General features: G+C 40.5%; 1 protein-coding gene across 1 annotated transcript in view; it reads right to left on the reverse strand.

The window, feature by feature from the left end:
- LOC124722553 (liprin-alpha-1) overlaps positions 1 to 19,400 on the reverse strand; it is a 410,311-nt gene that overhangs the window by 129,691 nt on the left and 261,220 nt on the right. Inside the window, exons 13-14 of the mRNA XM_047247695.1 lie at positions 17,141 to 17,289; positions 4,683 to 4,815 (exon numbers count right to left, since the gene is read on the reverse strand). Coding sequence (XP_047103651.1) covers positions 4,683 to 4,815; positions 17,141 to 17,289 — 282 coding nt within the window. The remainder of the gene's footprint in view (positions 1 to 4,682; positions 4,816 to 17,140; positions 17,290 to 19,400) is intronic.

The following is a 19,400-nucleotide window of genomic DNA, read 5'->3' on the forward strand; positions in this document are numbered from 1 at the left end:
TCGTAAGCTACATACTGCATGGTCAGGCATCCAACTCCAACATCATCACGCACCTAAATACTTGGGAGTCACTCTTGATAGAACTCCGACATTCAAAACTCACTGCAAGAACACCAAAATGAAAATCTCCACTTGAAACAACCTAATTCGCAAACTAGCTGGGACACAGTGGGGATCACATCCACAAACTGTGGATGTTCTGCAATGTTCTGTTCTGTAATTGCACTCTGCTTTTCTACTGCTGAATATGCTTCTCCAGTCTGGTACAGGTCATCTCATGCCAGACAAGTAGACACTGCTCTCAACAAAACCTGCAGGTTGCTCACAGGTTGCTTAAGACCTACCCCAACTGATAAGCTCTACTGCCTGGCTGGAATAGCGCCACCATGGGTACGCAGAACAGTGGCTGCCAACAAGGAGAGACTGAAAGTGGAACAGGACAGTGCCCATCCACTGCACGGACATAATCCACTACAGCAATGGCTGAGATCACGAAAGAGCTTCCTGAGAACATCCAAGAAGCTCACCATTTCACCAGAGAAGGCAAGGCTGGAGTTATGGAAGAAGTCGACGCCTCACCTGCAGATGTCAGAAGCTGAAGAACTACCACCTGGACACAACGAGACCTGGCTGGTGTGGAAATCTTTAAACAGATTATGATCAGGAGTTGGACGATCCAGAGACAACCTGAAGAGATGGGGCTTCATAACAGAAGATATGTCCTGTGATTGTGGACAAGAACAAACCACAAGCCACATGCTCGAGTGCCTTTTGTGCCCTACATCCTGCACAAAGATTGATCTCCTGCAAGCCACTCCAAGCACCTTGGACGTTGCAAAGTACTATATATATATTGATGTGTATGGCTACTGTAAATTTGTATGTTTCTGACTCAGGTGGGGGTGGGGGGGGGGTGGGGGGTGGGGGGGGGGGGGGACCTGCTTATCTGCTCCATCAAGCAGAAACTCTCTCCTAGCCTTCTTGATTGCTTTATTAACTTTCATAAGCATAGTTGCTATAAATTCATACCATGGTTATAGTGGGTGGGCCAGGCAACAGTACTGACAGACATCCGGGGTATAATGCAGAGTGTGATCTTGCGAAGATAGCAACAGCATTGAAACATACCAATGATGAGTTTGTATCTGCTCTCAGATGCCACAATGAATCTCATCTGAATTATTCTGCTAGCAGAGTTAATTTGGAGATGGAACGGCTGCTTATTTCAGGTGCTGGGGCACATATTGGCCTGGTTCCTGTTGATTACCTCAGTAGATGGGATTATACTAGGCATGGCCTTCACCTCATTAGCAGGGGAAGGGTAAACTGACTGGGCAAATAGCAGAAAATTTATGGGGTGATGGCATTGTCATGAGTGATAAAATACCAGTGGTTACAGAGTTCAGAACAGCACTTTTTTAAGTTAGCAAGGACAGAAAGAAACTAAGTTTTAAAAGGAGGTTAGTTAGTATTGAAAGAAACATTCAGTTTGAGAAAGAACAAAATGACATAATTATATATAATAATCACCACAAGCATCTGTTGATTAAAAATTTTCAGCAATCAGCAGATACTTTATTTCCACCCAATTTCAACTCAGTCAGTGTTAAATGCTATTTACCTTTATTGCTTCAAATGGTTTGGGTACTGAGAAGTAATTAATGAACTAATTAGCTGCATTGATAAATTAGAGGCATTAAACCCAGCTGACATAATCTACCTCTCCGAACACCATGTGACCTTTAGTATAGATGTGTTACAGCATTTAGGTTAGTGTCTCATGTTTGTAGGGCAGAAGTGGAGAAAGAAGGAGTTGCCACATTCATCAGGAATTGTGAAAAATTTGAGAACATAGATATTCATAAATTTTGCCTACAGCAGCATACACAAACATGTGCAACAGCATCAGAATTTCATAATAAATCCTCCACTTCCAGAACAGCCACTGCCACCGCCGCCGCCGCCTCCTCCTCCTCCTCCTCCTCCATTACTGGCATGGCTGCCTCTGCCACCACCACAGCTTCATCCGCAACCAGCACAGCCCCTCTTAACACCTCCATTCTGGCTTCCATTCCTACAGATCCATTTTCTACATCACTTCGTCCAGCCCTTTTATCTTTGGTTGAGCCATACTCCCATTCCCTGTGCCTCCCACTGACCTTTTCCATCAGGCATACAGTGGGCACTCTTGGAAGTTCTGATGCAAATCTCTGTGCCACATCTGATCCTGTCACTGTTGCTGCCTGCCATCTTATTCAGTGATGACTCTGCCTTTCTGTTGTTTTTCATGTCCCCGATCATGGTGGTTGCATCAGTGCCACAGCGGATGCCTGGTTACCCCACAGCATTGTCCCATCTCGAGCCCGATAAAATGACACCTCTCATAAGCCGCTGATGCCACCACCGGCTCATCAGTCCCACCGTGCCTCCTCCCGACAGCAGCCTCATCACCTCTAAGCTGGCTTCGCGAACTTTCCTTAAGGAGGCAGGGATATTGTACGGACCTGGGCTTCATTGCTAAGGAACTTAGTCATATAATGTGGGCTGCCACTGCTTCATGTCATTGGAGAAACCACCGTCGTAGAAGTAGGGAGCAGTATGGCAATAACATAAGTAAGCCAGGTTGCTTCCAACCACCCCTCCTGCAGCCACCATGGTAATATGTGCTGCTGCCATGTCAGGATTCTGCAGAGATGCCTTCTCCTCCACCACTCCCCAATGCCGGTTGCAGGCTCAAGATCTCCAGCTGCTAACACCATCACACTCACTGCTGCAGCTTGCCACATTGCCACTGGCTCCACCACCAGCACAGCCTCCTCCTGCTGCTGCTGCTGCTCCTCCTCCTCCATTGTCGGCACAGCTTCCTCTGCCCCCGACACAGCTTCCTCCTCCGCCTCCGCACAGCTTCTCTCAACGTCTCTGTCATGGATTCCATTCCTATTGTTTCATTTTCTGTGTCACTATCTGCTGCCCTATCACTCTTAGTTGAGCCATCACTCCCATTCCCAATTCCTCCCACTGTCCTTTTCATCAGGTATATGGTGGGGCACTCATGGAAGTTCTGATGAAAATCTCTGGCCAACATCTGGTCCCATCACTGTCGTCGTCTCCAGGTGGCTGGCTTGCCACCCTCAACAACAACCCTACCTGTCTGTGATTTTTAATGTCCCTGTTTGTGGCAGCCTTTCCTATCGGTTGCATCAGGGACAGACTGGATGTCTGATCAGCCCACTGCCATCGTCACATCTCAAGCAGCCACCACTGATCGAGTATCACCTTTCATCAGCCACTGATGCCACCAAAGGCTCATTGGTCCCAGCCTCCAACATCCTGGCATTAGCTGCATCACCTCTAAGCTGTCTTTGCCATCTCGTCTTAAGGGGGCAGGGATATTGTACCCTCCTGGGTTCCATCATTAAGCAACACAGGCATGTATTGTGGGCTGCCACCACTCCAGGCTGTTGATGGCAGCACTGTGGGAGATGCAGCAGAACAGTATGGCAATAACATAAGCACACCAGGCTGTTGTCAGCTGCACCTCCCACAGCCACTGCTAGTGGTGTGGGAGTTGTCACAATCAGTGCTGCCACTGCAGGCACTGGTTCTTCCTCCATAGGTCATGTCTTGTGCTCACCGATTGTCACAGCTGTATTCTTCCACTACATGATGATACAGGGCACCGCCTGGCAGCTCAGGACCAGTTCACATCAGGAGTTGCTCCGGGCCAAGAGCCGATCACGTTCCGATCCTTCATTTGAAACTCCCTTTGCCGTATGCTCTGGAGTGCTCACTCCACATCTTGTCCAAGTTCTTATCACTAGGCCCAACATTGGCTGCACCTGAATCCTACTACTCTCCACCAATACAGCCATAATTAAATCGCTCCAGTAAGAAATCTCCCAATGAAGCAACCACTTTTTTGTATTCTGTTTATGAGTGAAAATATAATTCATTTATTCTTGCTCCCTGGTGCACGTTAATTGGTGTGGCTCTTGTGATCATGGCACGAAAACTGTGAACACCAGCAATGAGATATTAATCTTAGTTTTTGACTGAGATTTCTCAAATATATTACTTTGTGAGGTCACAAAAAACTTTAGGTTTCCAGGCATGCATTTCACTACACAACTAAGAGGCCCACCCATAAAGTAGAAATAAAAAGCACTGTCATCTGAACCACTTATTTCTAATTAAAAATATGGATTTTGGTGCCATATTTTCTTGTATTCAGAGTTCAACGCCAGGCCACAAGGAGCCCTGCTGTCATTCTCTGTTTAAACATGGGCCTTGCACTACTTATATTTTGGTGTTCTGTAGTGCGAACACTCAAAGCTCACGAGTGTGCACTCAGGCTTGAGTGGTTAATACTTATCAGTAATGTCTGCTCACAGGCTTGTTCACTGACTTCTCTACATTGATTTTTAATGTTGATGTCATAGGCTGCAATTTGACTGTTGTTCTTATAGACTAGATTTTTTTTTATCTTGGACTTTGAGTTTACAATTTCCTGTACCTTACTTTACAACATTCAACATTTTTGCTTCCTCTTGATCCCTTCTTGCCCAGGTATGAGATAGTATTACTTCTGAAAGCTTCAGATTTTTTAAATGTTTTAGTGTCACTGTTTTCATTAATTTATATAAATCTCTTATTGAAAACTCTAATCAGTTTTAAGAGACTACCTTGGTGGGGTCCTCTTCTAATGCAGTTGTTACACGTGGCTTTGGTGTTCTTCGGGCCACAGCATGTGGATCGAAACTCGAGTGACTTGGTGTACGAACAAAGTTTGGATCTGCACCACTTGGAGATAGGCTCCTGCATAAACAAAAACGAAATATGCCATCAGACAATTATAACTCTTACAAGGTGGTGGAAAACTGGACCACAAAGAGCAAGCTTATGAGCTTTGTAGTACAAAATTCACACAATCCTAGAGGCTATGCAAAACCAATAGCAGCTATGACATTAGTACCTATTAGATAACACATTCAAACTCACTGTCTCATACAAAACTCTATTGCAAAATTAATGTTTAAAAGAAAGTTACTTAATTTAACATTTCACTCTGCAAGTGCCTGTCATTAGAACTGTATGGATTTGATTTTCATTCCCTTTAAACTCAGTGTCCGTTTGCAGATGTACATCAACTGATTACTGATTTTGGTCTGTAATAACCATCTTCAGATCTGTTTTATGGTGAAAAAGTATAAATACATATAAATGAGCAATATATACTGCCTTATGCAGTTTACATTGCACATTATTTGTATTTACATTTTTCAATCATAAAACAAATTTTAATATGTTCACCACAGACTGAAATCAATTATTAATTGATGTACATTTGTATTAAAGCATTGGGATTAAAAACAACTAAAAATCAGCATTCCCTGGATCACTGTTTCACTTCATTGTGAAAATTTATTAACTCATAAAATTAAATATATTTGGTTCTCCCTTAAAGTTTTAACATAAATCTGCAGAGGAGTTTGAAAACAATTATTAAATGTAGCTCTGGCATTCACAGGCCAAAGTTCAGAAGTAATGCTCAAAACGTATTGGACAAACATTTGACAAGAAGGATGGCAATGCATACCACAGAATCAGTATGATCCAACAACAACATCAGAAAACAACTTAAAGTAAGATCATTAAACACCCAATTAAAAAAGATGAAAAACAAGAAAGGAAATTTAACATCAATTTACACATTTGTATGAGAAGTTTTGAAGAAGTGCTTATACCACATCAAAAGATATTCCTGAACATAACTTGTAAATTTGAAATCTTTCAGACTATAAGCCTTAAAAATGATGATAACTTCCTTCTACTACATTCTTTATAAAAATAATATCCTGAATCAGTCCACTATAGAACTATATTAGCCTAGACCAACAAATTCATGTGTCCATCCACTGGGTCCCAAATTCTGGCAAACTTATAATTCTAAAGTATGTGCTTCATTTGTAAATTTCACATTCAAGGAGGTATTAACAAAAAAAAAAGATCATACTGTTCTAACGGCCTGTAGTTACAGCAAAGATACATTAAAAAGAGGATAAATGAATGAGCCATACCCGTATTCAAAAACTGTATGAAATGATAAGAAGTAGAGAGGTACAGAGAAGACAAACAATTCACCTACAATTGCCTATAAGACTGATAATAGAATGAATGTGAAAAACTACAAACCTACATTGTTAACAACTACTTATCATAAAATCTTCAAATATATGTTTCAAAATGGGCGTTTGAATCTAATAAAGTGAAATGAACACTACTCTCTTCAGTAATATTTCACCTTATTGGATTTGTACAGAAGTTGACTGAATTGGGTAACCAAATTAATTTAAAAACATATTGCTCATTTTATAGCTTTCAGTCTAGCAAGTGCATGAGTCAGTTTCTCTCTCTCTCTCTCTCTCTCTCTCTCTCTCTCTCTCTCTCTCTCTATCATCTCTGAATGGACATGTTCAAGATAGTACCAGAATGTTGATGAAATTCTGAAAGGCAGTATTTGAGAAAGTGATTGATGATATTTAGCAACAATGATCGAAACATCATTATCATCTCAATTCAGAATCTATCAGATGCAAAATTTTTATTAAAAATTTGTGTACTGTCTTAACTTTCCACAAGGTAATGGGAAATCACAGTAACTGGTTACACACTGGTGCAAATATGATAAACATTATGCCTTTCCTCTTAATCTCACATTTCCAGTGTGAGAGGTATTTATGTAAATAAAACTTTCTTTTTTCTTTTTTTTAGTCATCAGTCCATCAAATGACCATTTCCTATCTTATGCTAATCTTTTCATCTCTACATGATTATTACACCCAACATTTTCTGTAATATGTTTTGCACATTCTTGTCTTGATCTGCCAGTATTATTTTTCCTCTTTATTGTTCCTTCAGCACCAGCTTAAATATATCTGGCTGCCATAGCAAATGTTGCATTAACCTGTCCTCATCCTGGCAAGGATCTACAACAGACTTCTATCCTTATTTATTCTTTTTTATACTTCTTAATTTTGTGCCCATGTAATTTGCAACTTCCTTTGATACCATCACATTTCAAATGCTTCCAGTTTCTTCGAGCATTGGTATCTGCTCCCTTTGCATTTCTATTCATCTTTCAAAACTTTCTTTTAATTCCTTTATTGCTTCTTCAATATGCAAGTTCCATGGTATAATATCACTTTATATTCTACTAATTATCCCTGCACAATTCTATGAGTGAATTATGTTTCCTACTTAACCATCTATACAGGGTGTTACAAAAAGGTACGGCCAAACTTTCAGGAAACTTTCCTCACACACAAAGAAAGAAAATATGTTATGTGGACATGTGTCTGGAAACGCTTACTTTTCATGTTAGAGCTCATTTTATTACTTCTCTTCAAATCACATTAATCATGGAATGGAAACACACAGCAACAGAATGTACCAGTGTGACTTCAAACACTTTGTTACAGGAAATGTTCAAAATGTCCTCCGTTAACGAGGATACATGCATCCACCATCCGTCGCATGGAATCCCTGATGCGCTGATGCAGCCCTTGAGAATGGCGTATTGTATCACAGCCGTCCACAATACGAGCACGAAGAGTCTCTACATTTGGTACCGGGGTTGCGTAGACAAGAGCTTTCAAATGCCCCCATAAATGAAAGTGAAGAGGGTTGAGGTCAGGAGAGCGTGGAGGCCATGGAATTGGTCCACCTCTACCAATCCATTGGTCACCGAATCTGTTGTTGAGAAGCGTACGAACACCTCGACTGAAATGTGCAGGAGCTCCATCGTGCATGAACCACATGTTGTGTCGTACTTGTAAAGGCACGTTCTAGCAGCACAGGTAGAGTATCCCGTATGAAATCATGATAACGTGCTCCCCTGAGCGTAGGTGGAAGAAACTAAAATGAGCTCTAACATGGAAATTAAGTGTTTCTGGACACATGTCCACATAACATCTTTTCTTTCTTTGTGTGTGAGGAATGTTTCCTGAAAGTTTGGCCGTACCTTTTGTAACACCCTGTATACTCGCAGAATCGATGCGCAAAGTAGTACAGTACAATGCTATTCCATGAGCGCATAATTATTCTTTGTAATATTCTCTCTGGTGTGTGTTGAGAGGACTTCTAGGATTTTCTCCATGCCGAATAGCCACATTGAATAATTGTAATTTTGCTAACGAGATTACTGGAAAAAAGAGATTGGAAATATATTGTATGCTAATCAAGAGAATATATACTGAGCATTTACATCAAAGGTCTGTAACAAATTTCAGTATACATGTATTCTCTAATTGGAAATTTGCACAGAGGTGTCGTTTCATTGGTAATCAGAAGGGAACTTCCGATGAACTGGAAACGAACCTGCAATTATTAGATCCAAGAGCTCCATTATTTCATTGGATAATTAAACTCTATCAAAGTAAATTTACCGCGTGATCTGAGGTTTCCCAACAGACTACGCAATGCAAGAAAACCAAGACATTTTATTTACACAGGATTGCAGATCACTTCGAATCATCGAGACTGCGGACAAGGAGAGTCATCATCCGATTCTGATTAAACAAGTAAAGCTTAATTATAACTTTCTTGAGCAACTGTGATGACTGTGATATGGCTGCTTATGAATGAGATCATTAATAAAATACTAATAACTAAATTTCCTCCTCACCAGCAACCAGTATAAACACAATATTAATTAAAATTATAATGGCAGTGGTCATAGGCTGCAATCCTAGCTTACACCATTAAACAATGGTGTAAGACAACTTTACACAAAGTTGTCTGTCTTCACCTTCCCCTAATTACTCCCAGTTGTGTATTGTAGATACTGAAGTCATTTATTTATCACTATACTTTAGCCCCAATCTTTTACAGACTGTGAACATTTTTATTCATCCTCAAATTTCTGAAACCCTTTCGTCAGTTCATAAACGCTAGGAAAGTATCCTGATTTTTCTTCAGTCTATCCTCCATTACCAAGAGCAATGACACAATTGCTTTATAATACTGTTTCTCTTCTTGAAATCAAACTGATCCCCATAGAGTAAACCTTCAATTTTTCTTTCGATTTTTCGGTATATTATTCAGACCAGCAGTTAAAAAGCATGACTTGTCAAGCTAACCCACCAGTAACTTTCATATTTATCTGCCTTTTCTGGTAACGTGATGATAATGCTTTTCTACAAATCTGATGGCAACTCACCCATATCATAGATGCTATTCTTTGGCATTGTCAACTGGAGGAGATACGCAATCTGTTGATTTAAAACGCATGTGGATAAAAATTCTATGTCAAAATCATAAATTTTGTTTACTGACTACCAGTTCTGGCTCATTACCACGGCATCATCAGATCAATTTAAAATCTTGATCAGGGTGTAACACTCATTAGGCATCATCATGTTTTTTGGAACTAAGTTGCCCTAGTAACACAACAATATCCTAAAGTGAAAATCTCAGTTGGTTAAGTAAATTGACAATTTTAATCACTAATCAAATGTTGTTACAGTGCCCATTTTGCCACACACATGTACAAATGATTGACAGAACTGATAGTTGCGTTACCTGTGAGTGGATGTAAACAAGATATCATTTCCAACATTCATATCAGGAACAAGGAAAAGTGGGCTCCAGTTCTCGAGGGATTTCAGGCACTCAGACCTGGGAGGATAAATAACTTTCACAAAGAAAACCGAGGACAGATGTAACTGTGTAAGGGTCGTCCACTAAAACACTGGGACAACAAAGGCTGGAAGGTATATTTAGTGTGAAGGGCCAAAAGGTGGGGCCAGTGCAACAAAACATTGATCACAGTGAGGAGCGCCCCCACAAAAAGGGGGGGGGGGGGGGGGTAGTGCAGAGTAGAAAACCATGGGTCAACCTTGCATGTGGTGCGAGTATCCTGTATCAGACATGGGGGTAGCCCCCAAGAGTCAGCCCACAATTGAGCAAAAAGGGATTTGGCATAAAGCCGCAAATTCACTCCTGGAGTGGTCACGGAGAATGGGGACAGGTGGCAGCCCACCCAGCCAGATTATCGGCAAGTTCATTACCTGGGATACCCATGTGGCTGGGAACCCAAAGGAAATCAACCAAACAAGCAGCAGTGCCAAGATCTGCGAGAAGGTTATGGATGGCAGATACCAAGGGGTGGCGAGACAAACACCAAGCCATAGCCTGAAGGCCATTCATTGAGTCCATACATAACAAATCTTGGGCGAAGGAGGATGCATATCCCATGCGATCAGTGGATTTAGAGCCACTGGTGTAAGGAACCATAGCATCCTGAAACTCCCATAAGAGTTGGCAGAACAAAAAATGGAACACCACTGGAGTGATGAAGGCCTTTGGGCATGGAAGGGATCTATCTGAATCTGGGGCTGAGGAAGTGGAGATAAGCAAGACAGAGCCCACCGTTAAACCAATCTGAGGGCAGGCAGTGGGCGGGCAACATCCCAAAGCCACAAAAAGAATAGAAGAGCGAGGATAGTGATGGCAATGAAAACCAAATTTTGGGACTGCCGAACTGAAAGGGGAAGGATCCGAGCATCAACCAGAAGACTATTGACAGGACTAGTGTGAAAGGCTAAATGGATACCACGGTGGTGAAGCGGGTCCAAGAGAAGCACTGTGGAAGGGGCAGTTGATCTATGAACCTGACAAACATTGTCCAGATGAGCCAGAAATAATGACCAATAATGGTGGAGAAGAGTCGAATAATCTGCGCCCCAAAAGATGTGGGCAAGGGAGTAAAGGACACTGAGTTTACGAAAACAGCCAACTTTCAGACAGTGGTTATGGGGCAACCAAGTAAGCTTACTGTCAAAAAGAAGACCCAAGAAATGGAACTGGGGGATCATGGTCAGGAGTTGGGTATTGAGGTAGAGTTCTGGATCAGGACTGTAGCACGACAACAGAAATGTGTCACCCTCGACTTAAGGGGAGAGAATTGAAAACTGTGTGAGTGTGTCTGTTGTGGACTTCAAGGCAACAGTGAAATCCCGTCGAGTCGCCAAGTGATTTTGTACCAGTGTCACTTCACGTTGCACGAGAAAGTCGCTCTTGTCGTCAGCAGGACAATAAACTTTTTGTAGACTTGGACATTAATGGCAAAGTGATACCATTCCAGCTCGATACCGGAGCTGCAGTTTCACTGATCAATCAAGACACGTACAAACAGCTGGGCACACCTCCGTCGTGTGCCGCAAATGTTAAGCTAACTACATATTCAGGTCATGGGCTCCCTGTGTTAGGACAGTGCAGCCTTCTTGCAACATACAAAGGACAAACAAAACTTGTGTCATTTTACGTACTTCGTTCTTCTGCTGCAATGAACTTGTATGGTTTCAATTTATTTCAGTTGTTTAACTTGTCTATAGTAAATCAGGTCCTATCAGTGAACCAGACTGTGCCTTCAGCCAGTCCACAACAGTTGGCGACGAGGCCAATTCGCGTTCGTAACTATACTGCCCTGATTGGGACTCGAACCCGGGATCTCTTGCTTAAATGGCAGACGCTCTACCCTCTGAGCCACCTAGCAAGTGTGGTGTCTGGCGGTGACACCACAGTGTCCATGCAGAAGTGTGCTGTCTGGCACCCGGGAGCTCTTGCTCCACAGAGGCCACCGACTGGAAGCTAGTCCAAATACAGAAATCATCCACATACAGAGCAGGGTGAGCAACGGTCTGGCAGAGGCCAAAAGTCCATTAACAGCAATGAGAAAAAGAAGGACACTTAATATGGAGCTCTGTGGAACGCCATTCTCCTAGGCTGTGGAGTGCTGAGAGCGATGCCAACCCGAACTCTGAATAACCAGTGGGACAGGCACTGGCGAATAAAAATTGAAAGTGGGCCCTGAAAACTGCACTCATGGAGCATAAGTAGAATGTGATGACATCAAGCTGTGTCATAGGCTTTATGAAGAGCAAAGAAAACTGTGACAAGATGGTGGTGCAGAGTAAAGGCCTGCCAAACTGCAGTTTCCAATCGAAGAAGAGAGTCGATCAGAGACCGCACCTCTTGAAAGCTGCAAGGAGATAAAAAGTCCTGATATTTGACGACCCAACAGAGCTGATGAGCCATCATCTGTTCACATAACTTGCAGGTGGCGTTGGTCGAACTGATTGGCTGGTAACAATCAAGGTACGATGGATCCTTGCCAGGCTTAAGGACAGAAACAACAATAATGTCTCTCCACAGAGAGCAGAGATCAGAAAATGCCTTGGAGCCAAATACAGTTAAATACCTGGAGGACATATTCTCATTGTGGAGGACTGAAGTGTTGAAACAATTGGTTATGGATGGAATCAGGGCCAGGGGCCAAATCGTGGGAAGAAGAGGGTTAGAAGTAGTTTCTATTCAGTAAAAGCTTCATCGCAGGATTCCACCTGACAGAGGGTAAAACATAAGTGGGAAGCTTCAGTCTGCTGTTTCCAGATGAGGTGTCCCACCAGGAGGGGGGCCCATCACTGGTGGGCACCGAAGATGGGGGACACTTCTCCAGCCGGGGAGGTGGAGCAGTACCTGGAGTGGAGGGCACTGGAACTAGAGGGAAGCATGAGAGGAGGGAGAGGGGGCAGAGGGGTAAGGAGGAGGAGGAAGGAGGCGGAAAGAACATAACAGAGACAAAGTTAGAGATCATCAACACAGGGCTAAGACTGCCATATTTCTGATGAGCCTCAGTGTAAGATAAATGATCCAAGGACTTTTACTTCTGTATTTTCTTTTCCTTCTGATAAATCAGGCAATCTGGTAGCGCAGACAGTGATGGTCAAGAAAATAAACACACATGGATGGCAGGAAACAGGGGCTCTCCTCACACAGTGGATGTCCACATTCACCACATATAGGGTCTGCCGTGCATCAGGAAGACGTGCTTGAAATGCAAACACCGCACATCACACCGACAACACATAACCTTGACCTTCTCCGGGAGGGTATCTCCCTCAAATGCCACGATAATGGTGCCAGTATTGACACAATTGTTCTCATGACCTTCCTGCACACACCAAACGAACTGAACACCCCTATGGAAAATGATTTCCTGAACCATATTCAAAGACTGGTGAGGACACTGAGACATCACGAAGATGGTCACAAGCACGAAGGGCTTGCAGCCTGGGTGGCAGAAGAAGTTTTGAACAACAAGAATCCGGCCACATCTTACAGAGACACTCCACTTCACCAAACTTGTTTCCGATATTTTCCACAAAAAATAATGGCTTCTTGGTGGTGAAAGTGTCCCCATCAGTCCTAGTGCAGGTCAAGTACTGTGGAAAGTATTTCACCCCAAGCCGGCAAGTTTGGCCCTCCTCACAGTGTGTAGCCAGAGAAGGGAATGCTGCAGGGTCAAAGCAGCAGCATTAAATGATCCATTGCTAACTGAAGTGATGGCCATAAAAGAATGGCAAGTTTTTTGGAGCTTAATGTGTTCCATACACAAAGCATCGACCCACTCCAATCAAGGCCTCTCCCCATGAGCACCACCCAGTTACAGCAAGGGCCATCTGGCATGGCAGTCAATGCCAGGAGTACCGATGCTCCAGAATGACACTGCTCCAAGGCCATGCACAGGGAGGCAACAGCTCAGATAACAGAAATGTGATACCTACGTTGTCAGGGTGTTCAGCCAGATGGGTATATAACACTCCTATCACATGGACTGGCTCCACATGCTGGTGACCTTGAAGGCGGTCGCTGGGGGGGAAGGGGGGCTATGGCAGGGAGGGAAGAGGGGACGGGGGAGAGGAGAGAAATCCACTCCATAGATGCTAGGGAGGGAGTTCTTACCCAACTGGCTCATACTATGGGGGAGAGAAAATTTAGAAATGGCTGTCAAAGCCCAAAGTGGGATCAAAAATGCCAAAAAGGAAAGGTGAGAGGGACAAGGCAAAGGGAACAAAAACCAGAAAAAATACAAGAAACCCAGTGGATAGACATGTCATCATAAGTAAGAACACCAAGAGGGGGGAAGGAAGGGGCAGAGGGGAAGGAGTGAGGGCAGGGAGGGAGAGGCACAGAGAAGAAAATGGAACCCAGGATGGAAGAATGGGCCACAACAACTTGGGGGCCTGTGTACACCACTGTGCCATGCACGGACTCATACAAGAGCTGTAAGGGACAACCATACCACCCTGTGGAGGGGAGGGGGGGTGTCAAAAATAGTGGGGAAAAGATAACATCAAAATTGAAGGAAGAAAGGAGTATAGTAAGAGCACAGTTGAATAATTCCTCTCATCATTCTTTTAATGCCGATGTCTTGGTAACCATTAAGCATTTATTTATTTTCATAAGCATTAATATTTTTTTATTTAATTACCCCTAACTGTATGCTTTATATATTACAGGGCTCTTTGTTACTGTTAAGAAAGAATAAACAGTGAGAAACACACAATTTACAACCAATTTAGTGCCATGATTATTATACTGTTATTTTTGTAAGGAAGTATTAATTTCAATCTCTGTATGGGAATAATAATTATTACTACCAACAATTTACACTTTTAAATTTTCATTTCATTAAATGTACTTCACATATGAAAATTATACAGTCAATTGGAAAAATGAAACAGTTAAATGGGAGTAGCATCATTAACTATGCTCACAAGGTAGGTGTTTCAACTATAGGAGTTGTATTTGGGTGAAACTCATATTAGCCTCATTTCAAGTCAGTGAGGACAGTGGTGAAGATCCCCTGTTAAGGAAATGCCTTGTTTTCGAGCAATCAGGCCATGCATTCATGAGCCAAATGTCCATTTTTCAGGCAAATGGCAGTGCTATTCCAAAACAAAAAGAAATTCTGCAATATACTGTACAGTATGTAATGAAAAAGATTGTTTAAACACTAATAGACACATTTATTTTTATTCTTTAACATGTATACATACAAACATACGCACACACGCACACACACAAATACACATAAGTACAAAGATTACATTCATTCACAATTAGTGTGAGATATAATATTTCTACAAATACAAACTTGTGCTTTTCTATTGTTAAATGGCATTTGTATACTGCTGTGTTTTTCACTGCATCATACGACAGTGTTCAAATCTGATGATGAGGTTTTTTACAAAATGTTTCGGGCAGAACTTTTGGGAACATCACAAACAAATAACAGCACCATCTCCACAATGTTTGATACTACAGTCACTATTCCTTTCTCCTAACACTGCCTCTAATATGCTGTGAAATTCATTACAGTTTCCTCTGTGACACATCATCAGGTCTGCTAGGCTTAAATGACATGCCCTTGAAAACCGGCAAAGTAATTCGTGATAAACAACTGAATGAAGTTTCATTATCAATATTCGGTCATGTAATGTATCTTGCGATGCCTCAAAAATAAATTTATTTCTGACACAATTTTCAAGCCTGAAAAATCCAGTTTATATTGCCTGAAGAGGTAGAGATATAACAATTGGATGTGTTTAGTGCTTTGTGCAGGGATTATTTTTGTGTGAACATGTTTTCCATTTAAGAATTTCTGAATTTCAGTTTCTCGAAATGTAGCTTCATTGGTTTCGCAATCCAAGAGTCAAGCAACAGTAAGGTGGTCTTGCAAATCTGAGATGAAAATATTTTTTAACCAAAAGCTGTTTTCCACGTTATTAGCAGCTTCACCAGTTGTTGCAGATTTATAATGTGTTACAGATGAAATGGATTTCACTACAGCCAGTGTGTGCTTTTCCCCTACATTCAATTAAGTTTGTCCACTTCCCATTTCATATTCAAATCATGAATGGTCTGAACTGAAAATACTGTATCCACTTTACCCTTCACCTGTGTAAGACATAAACCCTGTGTACAAGAGCTGCAGCAGACTCCATTACATCTTTTTCATCCTTCTTTTCTTTCATCGAAACAAATATGTTTCAAAAACAAATGAGATTTTCTCTCTTAAATCAGTCTAAAAGGGTTTTGAAGGCAAGACATTTATAACTGTGTTTTTTGGCAGAAATAATAGCCCAATTTCTTAAACTGAAACAATGGACAATAAGACCACAACCCCTGTATTTCTTAAATTTTTCAAACATTTCCTTTTTTATTAAAGGATTAAAGAACACTGGTATACAGTGGTTTCTGTCAATTTGTTTCATTTAGCTCCATCTGATGATGATGGTTCATACTTGTTTGTAGAATAACCATCTTCATTCCCACTAATTACTGTAATTACTGCTGCGGCCCCACAAACATATTCATTCACAAAGGTATAATTTAGATTTGGAGATATTTCTCCAAAGAACTTCTTGTTAATGAGCTTCAACAGTGTATTGACAAAAAAAAAGGTCTTCAGTTTCATCATGTATCACATTATGATACACTGTTGACTGTATCACATAGTTTTGTAAAACATTCACAACATGAATTGGGTTGATGTGATGCATGTTAGCTGAAAAACAAAAGTTTATAATATCAATGTGAAAACTTTTAACTAGAAGAATAAATGTACTAACAGTACAATGGCAAATCCATCACTACTAAACTTTAAATATACATGAATATTTAATGACATGAAGCCAGAATGATCTACAATGTATAACTGCACACTAGTGCATCATAGGTAGTTCCCTTCACACAACAACAGCAGTGGGGACTGCCTGAACGAACATATCACAAAGGTCCCATCTCACGATACCATACCATACAGCACGCACTGCAGTAGTGTAGTTGTGCACAAAAAGGACATCTAGTTCACAAATTATATATCTTTATTATTCAAAAACTAGGCATTTCCTCAGTAAGGGGCTACTACCATTGCAATCTGAGACACACAACGAGCCCAGTACTTATGTTTCACACAAATTTGACTCAAACAGTTGAAACACTTACCTTGTCAGTTACAAAACTAAATATGAATCTTCGAAGAACTTATAATTTTCACATGTTTTACATTATCAACAACTGGGCTGGAAATCACAGTAATAGTGGAAATGATGATTATAGTTTATATCCTCTTTTGTAAAATTCATGTTTCTTGAAACTATTACTGTCAACAGTTTCTGAAGTGAAATATTATGACTGAAGAAACTCATAAAAGAAACAATGCAGCTGATACACAAAGATTCGCTGCCGGTACTTCAGTAACTGAAAATGTAAAACATGGAATTTTTTATAATACCTTCTGCTTTCCAGATCCTTTTGCAACTTATCTAACCTTGTTAAAGCATCTGTTTGTTGAATGTTAAATGCTATCTCTTGCTGAAGCATCTGCCTCTTCACATTGTCTATTTCAAGTCGTGCTTTGCTCAGTTCTTTGACAATGTCACCCTGAAAAAGAAAATCCTTTTTTATTTTAGTATGTAACAAACAGAGGGGGAAAAACAAGAAATGTAGGGACATTTTTATGACTACCCACATATAACTAGGCAGAATAAATTTTATTTAATCTTTGCATTTATGCTTACATAATTTACTCAAGTGTCCACCAGTACCTAGTAAATGCATGAAGGACTTCTCTGAAGAAGCTAGTATGGTTAAGTTTGGTTTTCTTTCTTTTTTGTGTGTTCCATGTATCAAAATGACAAGTCATCATTATGAGGAACTTCTCAGTATGTTTGGAAATAGGATATATTTTCTCTGAGAAAACATGGCTACATGCAGGCCATTTACATAAGTAGGTTTTTTGAAATCTTACTGTTTACATAAAAAGACATTTTGAAATCTTTATCTACATCAAAATAAGATGAATGCAGTCCAAAAATAAATATAGTGTCTATTCAGAAATTCATCTAGGAAGTAGGAGAAGTTGTCAAGTAGAAATGATAAGTTGAACCTTAATCTGTATATAATATGTAACAAACCACACAAAAATAAAGACCAAAGTATGTTCTGTAAACAGTAACAGTAATGGTAATTTAAATGATACAGTATTCTGCTTCACCGGCCGGTGTGGCCGAGCGGTTCTAGGCACTTCAGTCTGCAACCGCGCGATTGCTACGGTCGCAGGTTTGAATCCTATCTTGGGCATGGATGTGAGTGATGTCCTTAGATTAGTTAGGTTTAAGTATTTCTAAGATCTAGGGGACTGATGACCTCCTATGTTAAGTCCCATAGTGCTCAGAGCCATTTTTTGAAGTATTCTGCTTCATTAAACTGACAGTGTATGTGACAAAAACAGAAGCCCAAAGAATGATACAATGTGTAATGGCTACAATATGGTTGACTGAAACACGTCATTTATGTACAACACATTCTTATGAGCAATATTCAAATACATCTTTTGGGAAACAGAGCATATGAAAGTAGTTTGGGAAGAGATTCTTGCAGCACACTTAACAAATTAAATAGGGAGTATTTATCACCTACCTCAAAGCAAAGTAAAATTGTAGAAAATGTTTGACACAATATATGTTTTTTCTCTAAACAGAAGTAACTATAGTGCCCATTAAAATCAAAACCTTACAATTAATTTTGTCAGTACAAGATTTTTTATCCACAATGGCTTGCAAATCTCTTGAGACAGACATTTAAAATATGAGATGTTACAAATATGAAAAATAGCCCAACAAACAATGAAAACAAAGTAATTTCTTGTCTCATTACAATCTACATCCATGAAACAACTTTGGACGAAATCAATCTTGTTACTCCAATTTTTTAAGGAAAATAATCATGAATTGATGGAAGGAAGGAAGATTTTCCATGTCTCCTGTTTTTCCACTTCTTTTATGAAGTTCCAAAATGTGTTTTTTAATGTGATTACTTGTAAGGATAGCTGCAGATCTTTCTGCTTCAGTAACTATAAAGTAGAGTTATTCCTTTCCCAGTCACTGTTAAAGGATAACATAGATGACTAAGCACAAACAACTGACACTCACATACTACAAACCTGCTGAAAAGCAGGCAGGATATGTAAATTACCTTAATTTTCTTGCAAACCCTTAAGGGTCAAAATCAAGTTTCACTCGGTGGTTTCTGACTTTCATAAGTGCAGCAGTAATTGATATTAGCCTACAGTCACACTCAGCAAATTCTTGACTGCATAACAGTTTCAGACAGTTTCAATTTGCTAGCAAATGTTCCAGAGCTGTATTTGTCTAGTAAACAGCGCACACACACACACACACACACACACACACACACACGGGAAGTTTTCTAGACATGTTTTCAAAAAGTTACTTGTAAAATGGTTCTTTTATAGAGTGTTATAGTTGGTAAGAACACACTGACACTTTTTGGTTTAACTATTGTGGAGGAAAGACTAAGCGACATAAAAACAATAGTAGTGTCAACAGTTACATACATTAATAGAACTTTAAGAAAAGAAGCAAAAATTTTTTAAACAAATGCAAGAAGAAAGTTAGCGGTAATTATATGTGCAACTAACAATAAATATTCAGTCATGGGGACAAAAATGCAAAGGAGCTATGTCTCGAATT

Source organism: Schistocerca piceifrons, chromosome X (genome assembly GCF_021461385.2).
Source record: "Schistocerca piceifrons isolate TAMUIC-IGC-003096 chromosome X, iqSchPice1.1, whole genome shotgun sequence".
In the NCBI taxonomy this organism is placed as follows: Eukaryota; Metazoa; Arthropoda; class Insecta; order Orthoptera; family Acrididae; genus Schistocerca; species Schistocerca piceifrons.